Source organism: Malus sylvestris, chromosome 2 (assembly GCF_916048215.2).
Source record: "Malus sylvestris chromosome 2, drMalSylv7.2, whole genome shotgun sequence".
In the NCBI taxonomy this organism is placed as follows: domain Eukaryota; kingdom Viridiplantae; phylum Streptophyta; class Magnoliopsida; order Rosales; family Rosaceae; genus Malus; species Malus sylvestris.
Window position 1 is genome coordinate 23,948,837 of NC_062261.1, and position 18,176 is coordinate 23,967,012.

Sequence of the window (18,176 nt, forward strand, 5' to 3'; positions counted from 1 at the left end):
TTTTTAAATCAGTTTTCAAGTGTTTAGCAATCCCTCCTAATCCCCGGTCTAGAACGATCCCTACTTACATACTTTGCTACAATTGTCAAAAGAGGGTTTAATTTGTGTGCTTAATATATTTCGCATCAAATGTGTCCGCCATCTTGCAACACAAACTACCTCCCAAATGCAAAGATCCAGGTAGCTTTACCATTCCTTGTGTCATTGGAAATACTAGATTTGAATCTGCCATGCTTGATTTAGGTGCTTCTATAAATGTTATGCCATATTCCATTTATGCATCTATGAACTTAGGAGCATTGAAAAATGATGGGGTAATAATACAATTGGCCGATAGATCTAACGCCTATCCAAAGGGAGTTTTGGAGGATGTTCTTGTGCAGGTTAATCATTTAGTTTTCCCGGCGGATTTCTATGTCCTCGAAATGGATGAATCGGACCATGCTCCTTCGCTGCCCATTCTACTTGGAAGGCCATTCATGAAGACGGCCCGGACGAAGATTGACGTGTATAGTGGAACTTTGTCCATGGAATTCGATGGGGAAGTTGTTAATTTTAATCTTTCTGATTCCATTAAATACCCTAGTGAGGACCATTCATGCTTTTCTATTGATATAATTGACTCTTTGGCGCAGGGATATCTCGACGATTTGAATGACGATGCGCTTGAAAAAGTCATTACACGAGGCATGGAATTCAAAACCAAGGGGGCAGATTATAGTGTAACCCACGGCATACATGGACTAAGCCATGCCGTGCCCCCTAGTGAGGATCTAATTGAAGTTGTGGCTGCCCTTGAGTCCTCACCTAAGCTTGATGGTAAGTATACTACCCGTGAGTCCATTCCCATTTCGACTAACAAATTGCTTCCATCCATAATTCAGGCACCTATCCTTGAACTCAAGCCTTTGCCAAGCCATTTGAAGTACATTTTCTTGGGAGAAAATGAAACACTACCTGCCATTATTTCCTCCTCCCTCACGGCACAAGAGGAGGAGAAGTTGCTTCGAGTTTTGAAGGAGTTCAAATCTGCCCTAGGTTGGACATTGGCCGATATTAAAGGTATAAGCCCTACGACTTGTATGCATCACATATTTCTTGAGGAGGGGGCCTGATAGGAGCATATTTATGCTACTTAATGTTGATGATATGTTTTACTCCTTCCTAATGCTAAAACATATTGAGTATAATAGCACAAGTAAGGGTGTCGAATCCACAGGGACTAATTGGACCTATACAATCACTTGCTTTGCAAGAACCATATTAAATGACTTAAACTAAGCAACTTAGACAGATTTGTTGTTGTGTAACTTGAAAACTCACAAAAATGTAGTGAACACAAGTGAATGAATCAACAAGTAATAAAATGGAATAACACCAATGGAGATGAAACTAGGGATTCGGTTTCACCATAGCTAAATCAATCCCATGTTTGTTAAATCAGTTTATGCTCATTCATTTACCTATTTCTTGAGTTTGTTTCACTTAGATATGATCAACCATATGATGTGTGGATTTGATCAAATCATCCTAGTCAAGAACCAAATTGTGATGTGCAACTTTGGTTCTCAACCAAGGATGTTTTATACATAAGAAACTTTCACAAAACCAAAGGGGACACACGGCAGGATGTTTGCCAAACATCTCCCTCAATCATTCCCATATCTACCAAAATTATGCATGATGTGTGCTTTTAATTTTGGCTATACAACCTGTGATTAATTCAAGTGGTGATCAAGCATTAGAATTAACACACAAAGTCACAATGAAATCAGAGAAGGAAACAAGAAATAAAAGGATCAAATGAGCATTATGAATTAACTACATGGGTTTCTTGCTAGGCTACATCGAATCCCTAAGAAGAGATTAGTTACATTTCATGTTTACAAACGTTTTAACATAGAAATACATAACATGAATGAACATAGAATTGAGAAGAAGAACCCCTTAAAGCAAAACTGATGTTGAAATCCTTCAAGAGTGGCCTTCGGTCTTGGTTCTCCAGATGGTGTATAGAGGTGGAGAATGGTGGCTGGAATGGATGAAGGCTGCGGCAAAGTGGGGAATAGGGTTTTGACGAATTTCTGAATATGGAGAGGGAGAGAGTGTGCGGCTAGGGTGTAAGGGTGGTATATATAGGCACTTAGAAACCCTAATGAAATCAGATTTTTAATAATGGGCTAGGGTTAGGTGCGGCACTTAAGTGGACTAGGGTTTAGGGTTTGTAAAATAGGGCTCCTAGGTGGAAAGGTGCGGCTTGGGTTTAGGAGGAATGGACTAGGGTTTAACATGGCAGATTTTAGATGATTAGGCCCTAGGGTTCGGCATGGGTTGAAGGTCCACAAGGAAATTTGGGTTTAGGTCATCTAAAAGCCCAACGCCAAGAATAGAAACTCTCGAAAATGGAAACCTCCAAGAATAGAAACTTCCAACTTTTAGAAACTTTGGTTGCCAATTCCGATTTAGGAAAGATCGACCCAAAATGGAAACTTTTAGGCTTAGCTTTCCTACTTCAAGTAGGAAACCTCAAATCTTCAACTCTTCAATTCCATCCCAACCTTGTGTTCCAAGCATGTCCTTTTTAATCCAATCTCACATTTTGCTCCAAAAGCTCCAAATTGCATCATTTCATGTAATATGTCCTTTAAACCTGAAAACACATGAAAGTAGCTTAAAAGACTACTTTAACGAAGAAAACATAACAAAGATGCATAAGAACTAGCTAACTAAGGCGCATAAATATGCTCCTATCAAATTCCCCCACACTTAGCTTTTGCTAGTCCTCGAGCAAAACAAACAAAAGAAAGGAAACAGAACGAAACCAACTAACCAAAACAAAACCTAAACCTTCCAACGTTTGCCTCAGGGATTTCCAATGCACATGACATGTTAAAGATTGTTATCCCCACATATTTGAGTCATCTTTACACAAGCACATACTTAATTAAAGCCACCACTTACTAATTCACAAGTAATCAATCAAAACAACGCTTTGAATGTAGTAACATGCCTTAGAGAATTCCCTCAATTCCTTACAAGATATACACTCTATTTTCACTCAGATTTTCTAACTCCACACCCTACACTAGTCATATGTGAGAAGATTGATGTAGAAATGAAAACGAATGCTCACATATATGTATCACAAAGAACGCAATTTCTAGAGTTAAGAAGCATGTTTAGATATGATCTCATGAATGGAATGCTACTACTTAGATGCGAGAACCAGTGACACCATATGCTCATACCAAATTCAAACTCCACAAATTGAAACACATAACACTCAAGATAGAAGTTAAGGGTTGTAATGGGGCTTGGGGTGTTGGTTAACAAGGAAAGGATAAGGAAAACAAACGTTCTTCAAGCAATAGTAAGCAAAGCAATGAAATTGAGACTTAGAATTCACTTAGAGTGCATAAATTAACTTTAAAACACAAGGGAAAGATTTAAACAACTCCTTAGGGCCGAATTCATTGTTTTGGACCCTTACTTCAACAAACAATACTTTGGAACTCTTTTTCTCAACTTTTCAACTCTTTTTCACACTTTTCATATTTTTTTCTTCATTTTTTTCTTTTTCCTCGAATTTTTTTTTCTTTTCTTTTTTTTTTTTTTTTTTTCTTTTCTTTCCACACGTGCCTATGGCACACAAAATCACAAAAGAAATACTTCCCCCACACTAGTTTTCTGCCAACATAAATCAAAAGGAATTCAATTTGAATCATGCTTTACTACGCTTTAAGAACAAGGGTATGAATGATCCTAAACTAGGCTAGGTGAGGATAATGTGGTTTAACAACAACATAGGCTAAACAAGGCTCAACGGGGTTAAAACCTACAAAACATAATGACATAGGGGATTCATGGCTTTTTGGCTAAGGTGGTGGTCACTACACAACTTCATCTTGAATATGTGTTATGCAAATCAATAACATGCTTTGAATGAAATGGGCATGAGTTCTAGCATTTGGAACTAAATGATGAAACGCCTTCTAAGTAGCAACCAAGCAAGGAATAATGAGATCATGCAACGACTTAGAAAACAAAGAATGCACAGATTTTAACTCTCCAAATAAGCGTTTAGGCTCAAGTCTCACAAGGTTGTAGCGTTAGTTTGAGTTCCTTCCTTCAAGCATGTTACAAAAACTGATTTTTTTTTCTTTTATGATTGCATGTGAATTCATAAGTTATAACCACAACTAAGCATAACAAAGAGTAAATCAAACTTTCATCCATGTTAGTCACTTTCTTTAACAGTCATGCACTTAAAAATCAAATCCTCATCATTGTGTTGGAAGGTACCCTAAGACACAAACAAACACACAAAAACAACTCTTTTTGGGTTTTTCAAACAAATTTTTCAAATTTTTATGTAATTTTCGGATTTTTACTTCAAAACACACTAAAACACATCAAAACTGCTCAAAAACACTTAAAAACAGCAAGGAACAAGTCTTCAAGTTTAGGGTGATAAAATCCCACGAATTTGCATCTAAAACACTTAGTTACCCCCCCACACTTAAATCAAACATTGTCCTCAATGTTTCAAGCATAAAATCACACTAAACAAAAAGAAACACACAAACAGCAACTAAAACAACTAAATAGGCAGATTCGAAATAAATAACAAAGGGAAGAGTTTAGGAACGCAAATCTGGAATTTGAGTGATTCCTTGGGCTTCCTTTGTTGACTTGCATGGGTTGCCTCCCAAGTAGCGCTTTCTTTTACGTCTTGCAGCCGGACGAAGCTCCTTTGAAGGTTATTGAACCCCACGGCATGGAGGGGTGTTTCCTCTGCACCATACAAGGTAACAACCGATTAGTTGAAATGGAAATTGAAATTGGATCAGGTGGCTTACCTAGGTGCGGCATAGGAGTGGGAGTACAATGGACAGATGCACAAAGGTTGCACTCGGCCAAATTTGGTGATTTCAAGGTTGAGGCCGTGCATTCTTTGTTGCTCACTCCAATTCCCTCCGCGATGGTAGTTCGAGGTGCATTCTTCTTGACTAGTGTTGAACATTCCTGCCCTATATTTTCAATTACATTAATGGCACAACAAGAACGAACATCATTAGTATTCTCAATTGATTCAGGAATCTTAAAGTTAATCATATCACCACCAAAGGCCATAGTTACGGCTCCCTTGGCCACATCAATCTTGGTTTGAGCCGTTTTCATGAATGGTCGTCCAAGCAAGAGTGGTGATGGTGGAGAGTGGGTTGAGTCCTCCATATCAAGCACATAGAAATCTGCAGGAAAAATCAAATGGTCTACCTGCACCAAAACATCTTCCAACACTCCCTTGGGATATGCATTAGATCGATCGGCTAATTGAATTATAACGCCATCATTTTTAAGTTTTCCTAGATTCATAGATGCATAAACAGAATATGGCATGACATTAATTGATGCACCTAGATCTAGCATAGCATGTTCAAATCTTGTATTACCAATTACACAAGGGATTGTGAAACTACCTGGATCTTTGCATTTAGGTGGTAGCTTCCTTTGCAACATTGCAGAGACATTCTCGCTTACATGTACCACCTCCTTCTCCCGAATCCGCTTCCTCGTTGTACAAAGCTTCTTCAAGAACTTGGCATACTTCGGGATTTGCTTGATTGCATCCAAAAGAGGTATGTTAACTTGAACTTTCCTAAATGTCTCTAGAACATCTTTTTCCTCCTCTTCATTTTTGGATTGCAAAAATCTGCTAGGGAAGGGCACATTGGGTGGAATAATGTTAGAATTAACTGAACTTGGACCTTTCTTACCTAGGGTGGACGGATTGGAGGACTTAGGATCAATGGTTGCTTGCGGCAAAGGTTGCTCCACCTTTGCCGTGGGTTGCTTTGGGTTCTCCTCTCCAGATTTCAACGTTTCATCTTCTTTGGGACCTGATTTTGGTGGTGTAGGACCTGCCCCAACTTCTTTTCCACTCCTTAGCATGATTGCATTTGCGGTTTCAAAGCCTCCCTTTGGATTTGGAATGGTGGAACTAGGGAGTTGTCCGGGATCTCGAAACTTACCTACAAACTCGGCAATCTGCCCAATTTGTTTCTCAAGTTGATCCACCCTTCTGTCTTGGTTTTGCATAGCTTTAGCTTGATCTTCCTGCCCATTAGACAACTTAGTTAGTATCTTAAGAAGTGCATCATTGTCAAGAGACGTACCTGAGGCACTTGGGCCGGATTGGGCTTGATTTTGGGGTGGGCCGTAAGTTTTGGGAAAGAACCCCGGGGGTTGTTGCCTAAAGCCTCCTTGGTTTTGAGGTTGCTGAGGCTCCCTCCACTTGAAATTTGGGTGATCTCTCCAACCGGGATTATATGTGTTTGAATATGGATCGTTCCTTGGTTGGTTTTGCCCTTGAAACCCAATTGCATGAGCGCTTTCCCATCCACCATTTTCAATCAACTGTGGACATTTTTCAGAGACATGTCCTTGGATGGAACATACGCCACATACAATTGGTCCTTGCATCTTCATGCCCTCGGCCATCTGAGACACAAGAGAAGTAAGATTAGCCAATTGTGAATGAAGATCAGGAGTTGAACTTACCTCATGTACTTGGTGCCGTGGGGGTCCTCTTTGGCCTACACCCTCGTACTGTTGAGCGTTCAACGCTCTATTGGCAATCAAGACCTTGGCAGCCATGGGTGTTTTGTCCACCAATGCTCCCCCCGCAGAAGCATCAAGCATTTGTCGTTCTAGAGGTAGGAGACCCTCGTAGAAGTATTGCAAAAGCAACTCCTCCTTCATCTGATGCTGTGGACAAGAAGCAACAAGTGATTTAAATCGTTCATAATATGTAGGAAAAGACTCACCTTCTTCTTGCTGAATTCCGCTTATCTTTTTGCGGAGGAGGATGATGCGAGAAGTTGGAAAGAACTTCTCCAAGAACGCTCTCTTCATACTCTCCCATGATGTGACAGTGCCGGGAGCTAACTCATATAACCAATCCTTGGCTTTATCCATCAAAGAGAATGGAAAAGCCTTCATCTTCAATATATTTCCGTCAACATTGACGGGAGTCATACTAGAGCAAACTACTTCAAATTCTTTCATATGTTTGTTAGGATCTTCCATGGACAAGCCATGGTATTTAGGAATATGATGAAGCAAACTTGACTTTAATTCAAACTCATCCGTCTTACCTTGGGCAGCCCTAGGGTATTGGATGCACAAGGGTGCGGCATTATCCAAACCCGAGGCGGAAAGCTCCTTGAGTGTACGATTGTCCATGGCCATGCCTTGGACTTCTTCAAATATCCCTGCCGTGGCTTCTTCCTCCTCTTCTTGTACGTTTTCTTCAAGGTCAGATTCGGAGTTGGGTGGATGGTGTTCTTGTTGGTTCCTAGCTCTTCTCAACTTCCTCTCAAAATCGTCGTCAAACTCCAAGATGTTCGCACGAATCGTTTGAGAGCTTCTAGTCATACATTAGTACCTAAGAAACAAGAAACAAAATTAGGTCAGAACTTAAACAAAATCAGAAACAAAGTGAAATAAAAGAAACAAAAACAATCCAAGGGATTAGCAAAATTGCTAATCCCCGGCAACGGCGCCAAAAATTTGATGCGAAATATATTAAGCACACAAATTAAACCCTCTTTTTGTCAAATTGTAGTAAAGATGTAAGTAGGGATCGTTCTAGACCGGGGATTAGGAGGGATTGCTAAACACTTGGAAACTGACTTAAACACTCAAAAACAAAGTTAAAAACACTAAACTAGACTCAAAGAATGCAAAACTAAAAGTCAAAACACTTAAAGAAACCTAAAACTCAAAACAGCAACTAGAAGGCTCAAAACTGCCTAAAAACCACTTTCTGGGCAGTTTTGAGCACTTACACTAATCTGGACGAAATTGGTTGAAAACTTGAATCAAAACACCTAGAAACACAAATCAAAACACTTTCTAACTAATCTAAGACCTCAAAATAAAGGGGGAATAGTTTTGGACAGAAATTGAAAACAAAACAGAAACTTTAATTAACACAGATTGTAAAAACGATTTTGGTGAAAAGGATGGATAAAAGGCTAGTTAGGAGGTTCTTCTCCACACATGTCACACTTGCAAACAAAACGATTTTCAGTTGTTCTTCCGATAAACTATGAATACTCAACGCCCCAAGTTAACCGTGAATTGCACTAATTAACCCTCAGTTTTTCCACAAGTTATTAAGTTGGATGATTGCATACGACAACCCAAAACATTCCCTACAAGTTCCCTACATGAATTGCATAATAGAGATACAAGCAAGAATCATTACGTTCTATGAAAAACATAAGCATTGACGAAGCATTTGTTACTATGAATTGCATGAAACTTATGCTAAGAATTCATTCAACGCGATCGTTTTCAAGCGATCTTCTCTACTTGTGATTATAAGATTGTAACTATTAGGTGAAACTCCCTCATAATCTAGCATCATATTCATGCATGAAAACTAAGCGTGCACTCTCAATCAACATACACAAATAAGTTATCAATCAAATAGATGAACGAATTGAATCCATAACTCATGAAATAACAACTGAATGTAATCGAATCAAATTGCAAGCATGTACATGGTTTCGAATCACCCCCCAACTAAGGGGGTTTAGTTCCTCATACTCACAACACAAAGTTTATTGAATTGAAACATCGAAGACATAAGAAAGATTACACCTAAAATGCCAAAGAAGTCCACTTTGAAATCTGCACAGAAAGCTCCTCTTTCTTCTTCTCCTTGCTGCGGCAGAGATGGTTTTGGGGGTTTTTGGATGTGATTTTTGATGTAGGAAGGGAATTAGGATGGTATGGGGGTGCGGCAAGGTGTGTGGGTGGTGTATGGAGGTGTAGGATGGTGTATAGAGGTGGAGAATGGTGGCTGGAATGGATGAAGGCTGCGGCAAAGTGGGGAATAGGGTTTTGACGAATTTCTGAATATGGAGAGGGAGAGAGTGTGCGGCTAGGGTGTAAGGGTGGTATATATAGGCACTTAGAAACCCTAATGAAATCAGATTTTTAATAATGGGCTAGGGTTAGGTGCGGCACTTAAGTGGACTAGGGTTTAGGGTTTGTAAAATAGGGCTCCTAGGTGGAAAGGTGCGGCTTGGGTTTAGGAGGAATGGACTAGGGTTTAACATGGCAGATTTTAGATGATTAGGCCCTAGGGTTCGGCATGGGTTGAAGGTCCACAAGGAAATTTGGGTTTAGGTCATCTAAAAGCCCAACGCCAAGAATAGAAACTCTCGAAAATGGAAACCTCCAAGAATAGAAACTTCCAACTTTTAGAAACTTTGGTTGCCAATTCCGATTTAGGAAAGATCGACCCAAAATGGAAACTTTTAGGCTTAGCTTTCCTACTTCAAGTAGGAAACCTCAAATCTTCAACTCTTCAATTCCATCCCAACCTTGTGTTCCAAGCATGTCCTTTTTAATCCAATCTCACATTTTGCTCCAAAAGCTCCAAATTGCATCATTTCATGTAATATGTCCTTTAAACCTGAAAACACATGAAAGTAGCTTAAAAGACTACTTTAACGAAGAAAACATAACAAAGATGCATAAGAACTAGCTAACTAAGGCGCATAAATATGCTCCTATCAGTAACATGAAGGATGAGCTGCTGTGGATGAATGATTGTTGTGGATGGGAGAGAGAATGGACAGAAAAATGGAGTTGCTAGGTGAGTGAATGGTGGTATGGTCGAGAGTTTTTTTAGAAGTGAGATTGCATGGACTTTTAAATTGAAGTCTCTTGGGAGAACATGCGGCTGTCTAGCCAAAGAATGAAGCTGCCAATCTGAATGATGATGGAATGAAGTGATTTCTGAGGTGGTGGATGCACGGCACAAGGTGTAGATGCATCATATAGCTATTTTAATTGAACATGCATGTGTGTTTGCTGCAAAGCTGAAATGGACAACCTGGAATTGGTTAAACAAATCTGGAAAAGGGAATGAATGTGCACGGCATGGCTTTGCTTTGAGGTGTACAAGTGGCTGAATGGATTAGTTTAATAGAAGCACATGTGTTGCTGCAAAAGAGGGCTGGAAATGTAAGGACATGCACGGCAAGACTGTGAACATGCATGTGGCTGCATCTTTTGGAGGTGTGGATGTGGCATTAAGTAATGGAAGTGCATGTTCTTGGTGCAAAAAGGGAATGGAATGCACGGCAAGATTGAAAACATGCATGTGATTGCATGTTTTGGTGTTTAAAACCACATAATCTGAATTCAATGTTTTTGTCTTGCCTAGAATCACCCATTATGGCCGAATGCTCCACCTTACACTTCCACATGTGTTCCTGAAATTCCAGCAGCCAAAGTAGTTCTATATTCCTCATTTGGGACTTCAAATTACTCTTCAAAAACCTTCTTCACGCTAGGGATGATGATCAGCTACCAAAAGGGTTGATTTTACTTCATTTGCAATCCAATTGATCCTAAAACACACTTGGCTGCACACTAACACCAAATAATGTAAAAACACAACTAGCTTGATCCAAAAACATCACAAAACTACCAAATAAGGATGATATAAATGTACACAAAATGTATACATCAAATACCCCCAAACCTGGTATTTGCTAGTCCTCGAGCAAACTTAAAACTAAAACACACACAACACACAAAACATTCATGTATGTTGGTTAAAACATACTTTACACCAAATAATAAGAACCAAAGAAAACTTTGTCATACATTCAAACTCAAAAGCTTCCTACTCCAAAGAATGATATCAATTGTGATGTATAAAGATATTTCTCCATATCTTACAATTTCAAGGCCACCATACCCAAATGCTTAAGAAAGAAATCGCCTCAACTCTACTCCTCACAGTTTCCACTCAATTTCACATTCAGATCCTAAGGTTTAGTCTCTCCACAACATATATGAGTGAAATTATGTAAAAGAAATCAAAATTCTCACATATGAAATCTGAAATGGAAGCACAATTTCTGAGTAGATCTCATGAAATGAATCAAATGCTAAGAATATAGATAACCCACACACTTATCCTCACTCATGAATATATACTCAATGATCAGCTAGGTCTTTCTCAAGATTGTAATGTAAGGCTTAGGTTATAGGTTGAGAAAGAAGGGATATGAAAAACTAGAGCTTGGGGCATACCAAAGTGTCCTTGAGGATCATGCTCTTCACTTGCATTTGCCTTCTTTCTTCTTTTGTTTTTGGCGTCCAGGCCCTAAACCTTATAAAGAGGAGATTTGGAACTTGTATCCACTTTGATTCTCTTTTTTTTTTTATAACTTTTATGCTTAGAAACAACTTTCACATAGGTGCCCTCGGTACACGCCACAATCTTGATCTATCACTCAATTCACTTTTAGCTTTCATCACATTGGTATTCCCCAAACTATAAGGTATGGCTTGTATTGAGCTAGAATGGGTAAAGTATGGAGTGGGTGATGAAAGAATTAGGCTAAAGTGTTTGGCTGCAACAAGGGTAAATGGAGCACACAAAGGGATAGGATTTAAGCCTTTTGGTAGTTAAAACATGCATAGCCTAACATCATCTCATTGAGTTCATTCATGAATGATACTAAACACATGGTATTTGCAAAGTAGAGTAATTCTTAGCATCCAACAAAATAGAAATAATGAGATCATTTAAAGTGAAATTGAAAGAAAAGATAGGAGTTGAAACACTTTAAACCCTCTCAAAGAAGCAATTAGGCTCAAAATAACTCACTAGGGTAGTCTCCACTATTCTTCTTTACGAATTTGAGTATGGTACCTCTATCATCATATCTTCAAGAGTTACATCTTATACAAGACACAAGATACAAAACTTTTTTATAGCAACCCAAAAGTTTGATTTCAAACATAGTCCTCATAAGCATTCGTATTAGCAAGCAAAAGCACACTTAACCAAAACAAACACAAAAAACAAACCTTCCAAACAAACCTTCCATCCCATAAATATAATACCCCCAAACCTAATGTAAGCATTGTCCTCGATGCTTAAAATTGTATGCAATTCAAGTAGGTAATAATATGGAATGGTAACAACATAAACACAACATGAAGATAGAACACAAACCACGCTAGGTTGCCTCCTAGCAAGCGCTTTATTTAATGTCTAAGCAAGACATTGAAGCTTGTTCATGGAGTTGTAAACTCAAGCAAATCGACAATCTGATACACTTGCCCTTCCTCCACTTGGTGCAAATATGGTTTCAATCTCTGTCCATTGACTTTGAAAGACGTGCCATTCTTCATGTTCTCTATCTCCACAGCTCCGTGGGGAAATGTTTGCATCACTTTGAATGGTCCTACCCACCTAGACTTCAATTTACCTGGGAAAAGTCTCAAACGTGAGTCATACAAAAGTACTTTCATACCTTGGTGAAACTCCTTCCGTAGGATGGTTTTGTCATGATAGAGCTTAGTCTTTTCCTTGTAAATCTTGGCATTCTCATATGCCTCATTTCTGAGCTCTTCCAACTCATTAAGTTGGAGCTTTCTTGCTATTCCAGCATCCTTGTAATCAAAGTTGAACTTCTTAATGGCCCAATATGCTCGGTGTTCAAGCTCCATTGGCAAATGACAAGCTTTCCCAAACACAAGGCGATAAGGACTCATGCCAATGGGGGTCTTGTACGCTGTTCTATATGCCCATAGTGCATCATTCAACCTCAATGACCAATCCTTCCTTGTAGGGCTCACAGTCTTCATCAAAATGTTCTTGATCTCCCTATTGCTAATCTCCACTTGTCCTGAGGTTTGAGGATGGTACGGGGTTGCCACTTTGTGGTTGATGTTGTACTTCTTCATCAATGATTCAAAGGGTTTGTTGCAGAAATGGCTACCACCATCACTAATAATAGCTCTTGGCGTTCCAAACCTACAAAAAATCACATCTTTAAGAAAGTGCAAAACAACCTTATGATCATTAGTTCTTGTAGCAATGGCTTCAACCCATTTGGACACATAATCTACTGCCACTAATATGTATAAGTAGCCAAAAGATGATGGAAATGGTCCCATGAAGTCAATTCCCCAAACATCAAAAAGCTCTACCACTAAAATGTTGTTCAATGGCATCTCATTTCTTCGGCTAATGTTCCCCATCTTCTGGCACCTATCACACTTAGAACAAAAATCAAAAGCGTCTTTGAATAAAGTAGGCCAAAAGAAACCAGATTGTAAAACTTTAAGAGATGTCTTTTTGGCACCAAAATGTCCTCCACATGCCAATGTATGACTGAACGTTAGGATGCTTTGTTGCTCACTCTCTGGAACACACCTCCTAATGATTTGGTCAGGGCAATATTTAAACAAATATGGTTCGTCCCAAACGTAGTGCTTTACCATGGCAAGGAACTTTTTTCTTTCCTGAAAAGAAATGTCATTTGTCATTACACCACAAGCAAGATAATTAACGAAATCAGCATACCACGGTTCTTTTTCTTGAACAACAAGGAGTTGTTCATTTGGAAATGATTCATTTAGAGGCAAAGGTTGTCCAACTCCATGGTTCTCATTAAGTCGCGACAAATGGTCAGCCACAACATTATCACTTCCCTTTTTATCTCGAACCTCCAAGTCAAACTCTTGTAGTAAGAGTATCCATCTAATTAAGCGTGGTTTAGCATCCTTCTTTGTCATCAAATACCTAAGGGCTGCATGATCAGAAAACACAATAACTTTAGATCCCACAAGGTATGACCGAAACTTCTCTAAAGCAAAAACAATAGCAAGCAACTCCTTTTCAGTTGTGGAATAGTTAAGTTGAGCATCATTTAGAGTCCGGCTTGCATAGTAGATCACGTGTGGAAGCTTGTTCACCCTTTGCCCTAAAACTGCACCAATAGCATAGTCAGAGGCATCACACATTAATTCAAAAGGTAAAGACCAATCTGGTGCCATAATGATAGGGGCCGAGGTTAATTCCTGTTTCAAAGTATTGAAGGCATCCATACAAGCTGTATCAAAATGAAATGCAACATCTTTAGCTAACAGATTGCATAATGGACGAGTGATCATTGAAAAGTTCTTAATGAAACGTCTATAAAAACCCGCATGTCCCAAGAAACTTCTCACTCCCTTCACGGTTGTGGGAGCTGCCATATTGGTGATGATGTCAATTTTGGCTTTGTCTACCTCCATTCCTTTGCTAGAGATTACATGTCCCAACACAATTCCTTGTTTTACCATGAATTGGCATTTTTCCCAATTGAGAACCAAATTTGTTTCTTGACATCTTTGAAGTACTAAAGAGAGATGGTTAAGACATTCATCAAAAGAAGAACCAAACACTGAAAAGTCATCCATAAATACCTCAATGAATCTTTCTACCATGTCAGAAAAGATGGCCAACATGCATCTCTGGAAAGTTGCTGGAGCATTGCAAAGTCCAAAAGGCATTCTCCTATATGCAAATGTGCCAAATGGGCAAGTAAATGTAGTTTTCTCTTGATCCTCTGGAGCAATTGCAATTTGATTGTAACCTGAGTAACCATCCAGAAAACAATAGTGTGAGTAACCTGCCAATCTCTCAAGCATTTGATCTATGAAAGGCATAGGAAAGTAATCTTTTCTAGTGCTAGAATTCAACTTCCTGTAGTCGGTGCAAACACGCCAACTAGCTGTGGGCTTTGTGGGCACAAGCTCTTTGTTTTCATTTGTCATCACTGTGATTCCCACCTTCTTGGGTACCACCTGAATAGCACTCACCCATTTGCTATCAGAAATGGGATATATGATTCCCACATCTAACAACTTCAACACTTCATTCCTCACAACTTCCTTCATGTGTGGATTGAGTCTTCTTTGTGGTTCACGGGTTGTCTTTGATCCATCCTCCAAAAGAATCCTATGCATGCACATAGTAGGGCTTATTCCCTTGATATCTGCAATAGACCATCCAATAGCTGATTTAGACTCTTTTAACACCCTCATTAGTTTATCTTCTTCATTTGGATTCAGGTCAGAAGCTATGATAACAGGAAGAGTTTCAAATTCAGCTAGATATGCATATTTAAGATGTGGTGGAAGTGGTTTAAGTTCAAGTTTTGGTGCCTTAACAATGGAAGGTATTAAATGTGACCTAGATGATTCTAAATGCTCAACAAGAGGTGAAACATTTAAAGGATACGGTGCCAATGCTTCCAAGGTAGCTACCACTTCCATGAGTGCATCTTCTTCATCAAACTCATCTTGAGATTGAGTCAAAACAGTTTGTAATGGTTCACTAGATTGTGCCTGCAAGAACTTAGAGAAAACAATTGAATCAAGCACATCAATGGCATAGCACTCAAGAGATGAAGAAGGATGAGAAAGAGACTCAAACACTTTAAATTGCACGGTCTCTCCTAGTACTGTCATAGTGAGGAGTCCATTTTGCACATCAATGATGGTCTTGGCCGTGGCCATGAATGGTCTTCCAAGCAAAATAGGCAACTCTCGGTCATGTATAGGCGCTTCTTCCATGTCCAACACTACAAAATCCGCAGGCAAGATTAGTTTATCAATTTGAACTAGAATATCCTCTATTATACCTCTTGGATACTTCACGGATCTGTCCGCAAGTTGTAATGAAATGGTGGTGGCTTTCAATTCCCCCAAACCTAGTTGAAGGTACACGGAATAGGGCATTAAATTGATGCTAGCACCCAAATCAAGCATTGCCTTTTCTACTTTCTTGTCCCCTATGGTGATGTTGATAGAGAAACTTCCTGGATCCTTGAGCTTTGGTGGGAGTTTTCTTTGTAACACTGCACTTACATTCTCAGACACCACTACCTTCTCATGTGGTCCATACTTCCTTTTGTAGTTGTTTAACTCTTTGAAGAACTTCCCATAAGCTGGCATGTTTCTAATGACATCAAGCAAGGGTAGGTTAACATTCACCTTACTTAGAATATCAAAAATTTCCTTAAATGACTTATCCTGCTTGCTCTTGGCAAGTCTTCCAGGGAATGGTATTGGTGGAGTGTAAGGTTTCTCGGCCTTGTGAAGATTTGGTGCTTCAAATGAGGAATTGGCATGGCTTGGTTCCTCATTTGGTTTCTCATTTTCTCCTTGAGTAACCCCTACATTCACATGATCAAATTCATTAGTAACTTCATTGCCAACTCTATTATCTATCACCTTACCATTTCTGAGTGTAGTGATTGCTTTGGCTTGCTCTTGGTTCCTTTGGAGTATCACGGGTTGGCTTGGAAACTTCCCAACTTCTCTTTGGTTCAAGGCATCCGCAATCTGTCCCAATTGTGTCTCCATTTTGGTTAGGGCAGCCGAATGTTGTTGGAAAGTGCTATTGGTAGCTTGTTGGAATTGCAAGGTGTTTTGAGCTAACAACTTAACCGTGTCCTCAAGTGTAGTGGCCGGTTTTGGTTGGAAGCTTTGGAATTGATTTTGATTTTGATTGTTGTTCCTCCATGAAAGATTGGGATGATCTCTCCAACTTGGGTTATATGTGTTTGAATACACATCATTCCTTGGCCTTTGATTGTAAGAATTCATGAGGTTCACTTGCTCTTGGACAAATTCGGGGTAGGCTTCCCTAAATGGACATTGATGAGTAAGGTGGTTTGGTATGTTGCAAATGGCACACACCTCATTTGCTTTTGGCACCATGTTGAGCACGGCTTCAAGCTTTTTTTCTAGGTTAGCTACCTGCAAGGAAAGTTCATGATTAGAGTTTGTTTCATATACTCCAACTTTCTTACCCCTTAAATCTTTGTGTTGAGCATTAGACCCCAACATCTCATAAATGTTATATGACTCTTGAGCATTCTTTTTCTTCAAAGCTCCACCTGCTGCATTATCAACAGTGGATTGACATGTTTGGGTTAGTCCATCATAGAAAATTTGCATTTGTAAATGAAAAGGTAACCCATGGTGTGGACATTGCAACAAAAGGCCTTTAAAACGCTCCCAACACTCATTGAAAGGTTCTCCATCATCTTGTTTGAAGTTGAAGATTTGTCCCCTTAATGTGGCTGTCTTTTGGGTGGAAAAGAACTTCTCCAAGAACTTCTTAGCCACGGCATCCCAAGTGATGAGGGAACCCGGTGCTAGAGTCATCAACCAACTCTTGGCCCTATCTTTCAATGTGTAAGGAAACACTCTCATTCTCAAATTTGCTTCACTTACTCCCTGCAAAGGTAAACCACTTACAACGTTATAAAATTCCTTAACATGAGCTAAAGGATCTTCATTAGGTAAGCCATAAAAAGAGGGAAGCATATGGAAATGTGAAGATTTAAGATCATAGTTTCTAGCTTCGGTGGGCAGCAAGATGCATGAAGGAGAATTTGGTATGATTGGTTGAGCAAAGTCTTCCAAAGCTCGAAGCTCATCTTGGTTGACCGCCATCTCTTCTTCTCTTTCCCAATTAATGTGCTTAGATCCTTCACTTGTTGAACTAGGCGAATTCCCTTCCTCTTCTTCACGGAAATTGGATGAACTTGCTGGCACAAAGTTGTCAAAAGTGTTGCTCTTTAACCGTTCAATTCTTTGGCCTAACTCAACAAGTCTATTTGACATAAACTACCTGAAAACAAAATAAAACAAGTTTGAATATAAATTAGTACTCTACTTAAAATGAAAATAACAATGGTTCATAACTAAACAAGCAATTACAAGGGACTGAAATCAGTCCCCGGCAACGGCGCCATTTTTGTTGATGATATGTTTTACTCCTTCCTAATGCTAAAACATATTGAGTATAATAGCACAAGTAAGGGTGTCGAATCCACAGGGACTAATTGGACCTATACAATCACTTGCTTTGCAAGAACCATATTAAATGACTTAAACTAAGCAACTTAGACAGATTTGTTGTTGTGTAACTTGAAAACTCATAAAAATGTAGTGAACACAAGTGAATGAATCAACAAGTAATAAAATGGAATAACACCAATGGAGATGAAACTAGGGATTCGGTTTCACCATAGCTAAATCAATCCCATGTTTGTTAAATCAGTTTATGCTCATTCATTTACCTATTTCTTGAGTTTGTTTCACTTAGATATGATCAACCATATGATGTGTGGATTTGATCAAATCATCCTAGTCAAGAACCAAATTGTGATGTGCAACTTTGGTTCTCAACCAAGGATGTTTTATACATAAGAAACTTTCACAAAACCAAAGGGGACACACGGCAGGATGTTTGCCAAACATCTCCCTCAATCATTCCCATATCTACCAAA

The 18,176-nt window shown here is 39.2% G+C and overlaps 1 protein-coding gene and 1 pseudogene across 1 annotated transcript; one reads left to right on the plus strand and one right to left on the minus strand.

The window, feature by feature from the left end:
• Positions 1 to 12,117: 12,117 nt before the first annotated feature.
• Positions 12,118 to 17,639, minus strand: LOC126602278 (uncharacterized). Its single transcript, XM_050269108.1, has 4 exons — positions 17,605 to 17,639; positions 16,689 to 17,497; positions 14,601 to 16,049; positions 12,118 to 14,126 (listed from the first exon to the last, which is right to left on the minus strand). Exons 1-4 carry the CDS (start codon positions 17,637 to 17,639, stop codon positions 12,118 to 12,120), a joined length of 4,302 nt encoding a protein of 1,433 aa, XP_050125065.1.
• On the plus strand, positions 16,853 to 16,963 carry LOC126614118 (small nucleolar RNA R71; annotated as a pseudogene).
• Positions 17,640 to 18,176: the final 537 nt, after the last annotated feature.

Bases quoted from the DNA above. Each gene is read 5' to 3' on its own strand.
- LOC126602278 (XM_050269108.1), bottom strand. From the start codon at position 17,639: ATGGCGCCGTTGCCGGGGACTGATTTCAGTCCCTT. The intron at 17,498-17,604 runs GTAATTGCTTGT...TATGTCAAATAG, and splicing joins GGGACTGATTTCAGTCCCTT to ACTTGTTGAGTTAGGCCAAA. The intron at 16,050-16,688 runs GTAAGAAAGTTG...ATGTGAATGTAG, and splicing joins TCAACACAAAGATTTAAGGG to GGGTTACTCAAGGAGAAAAT.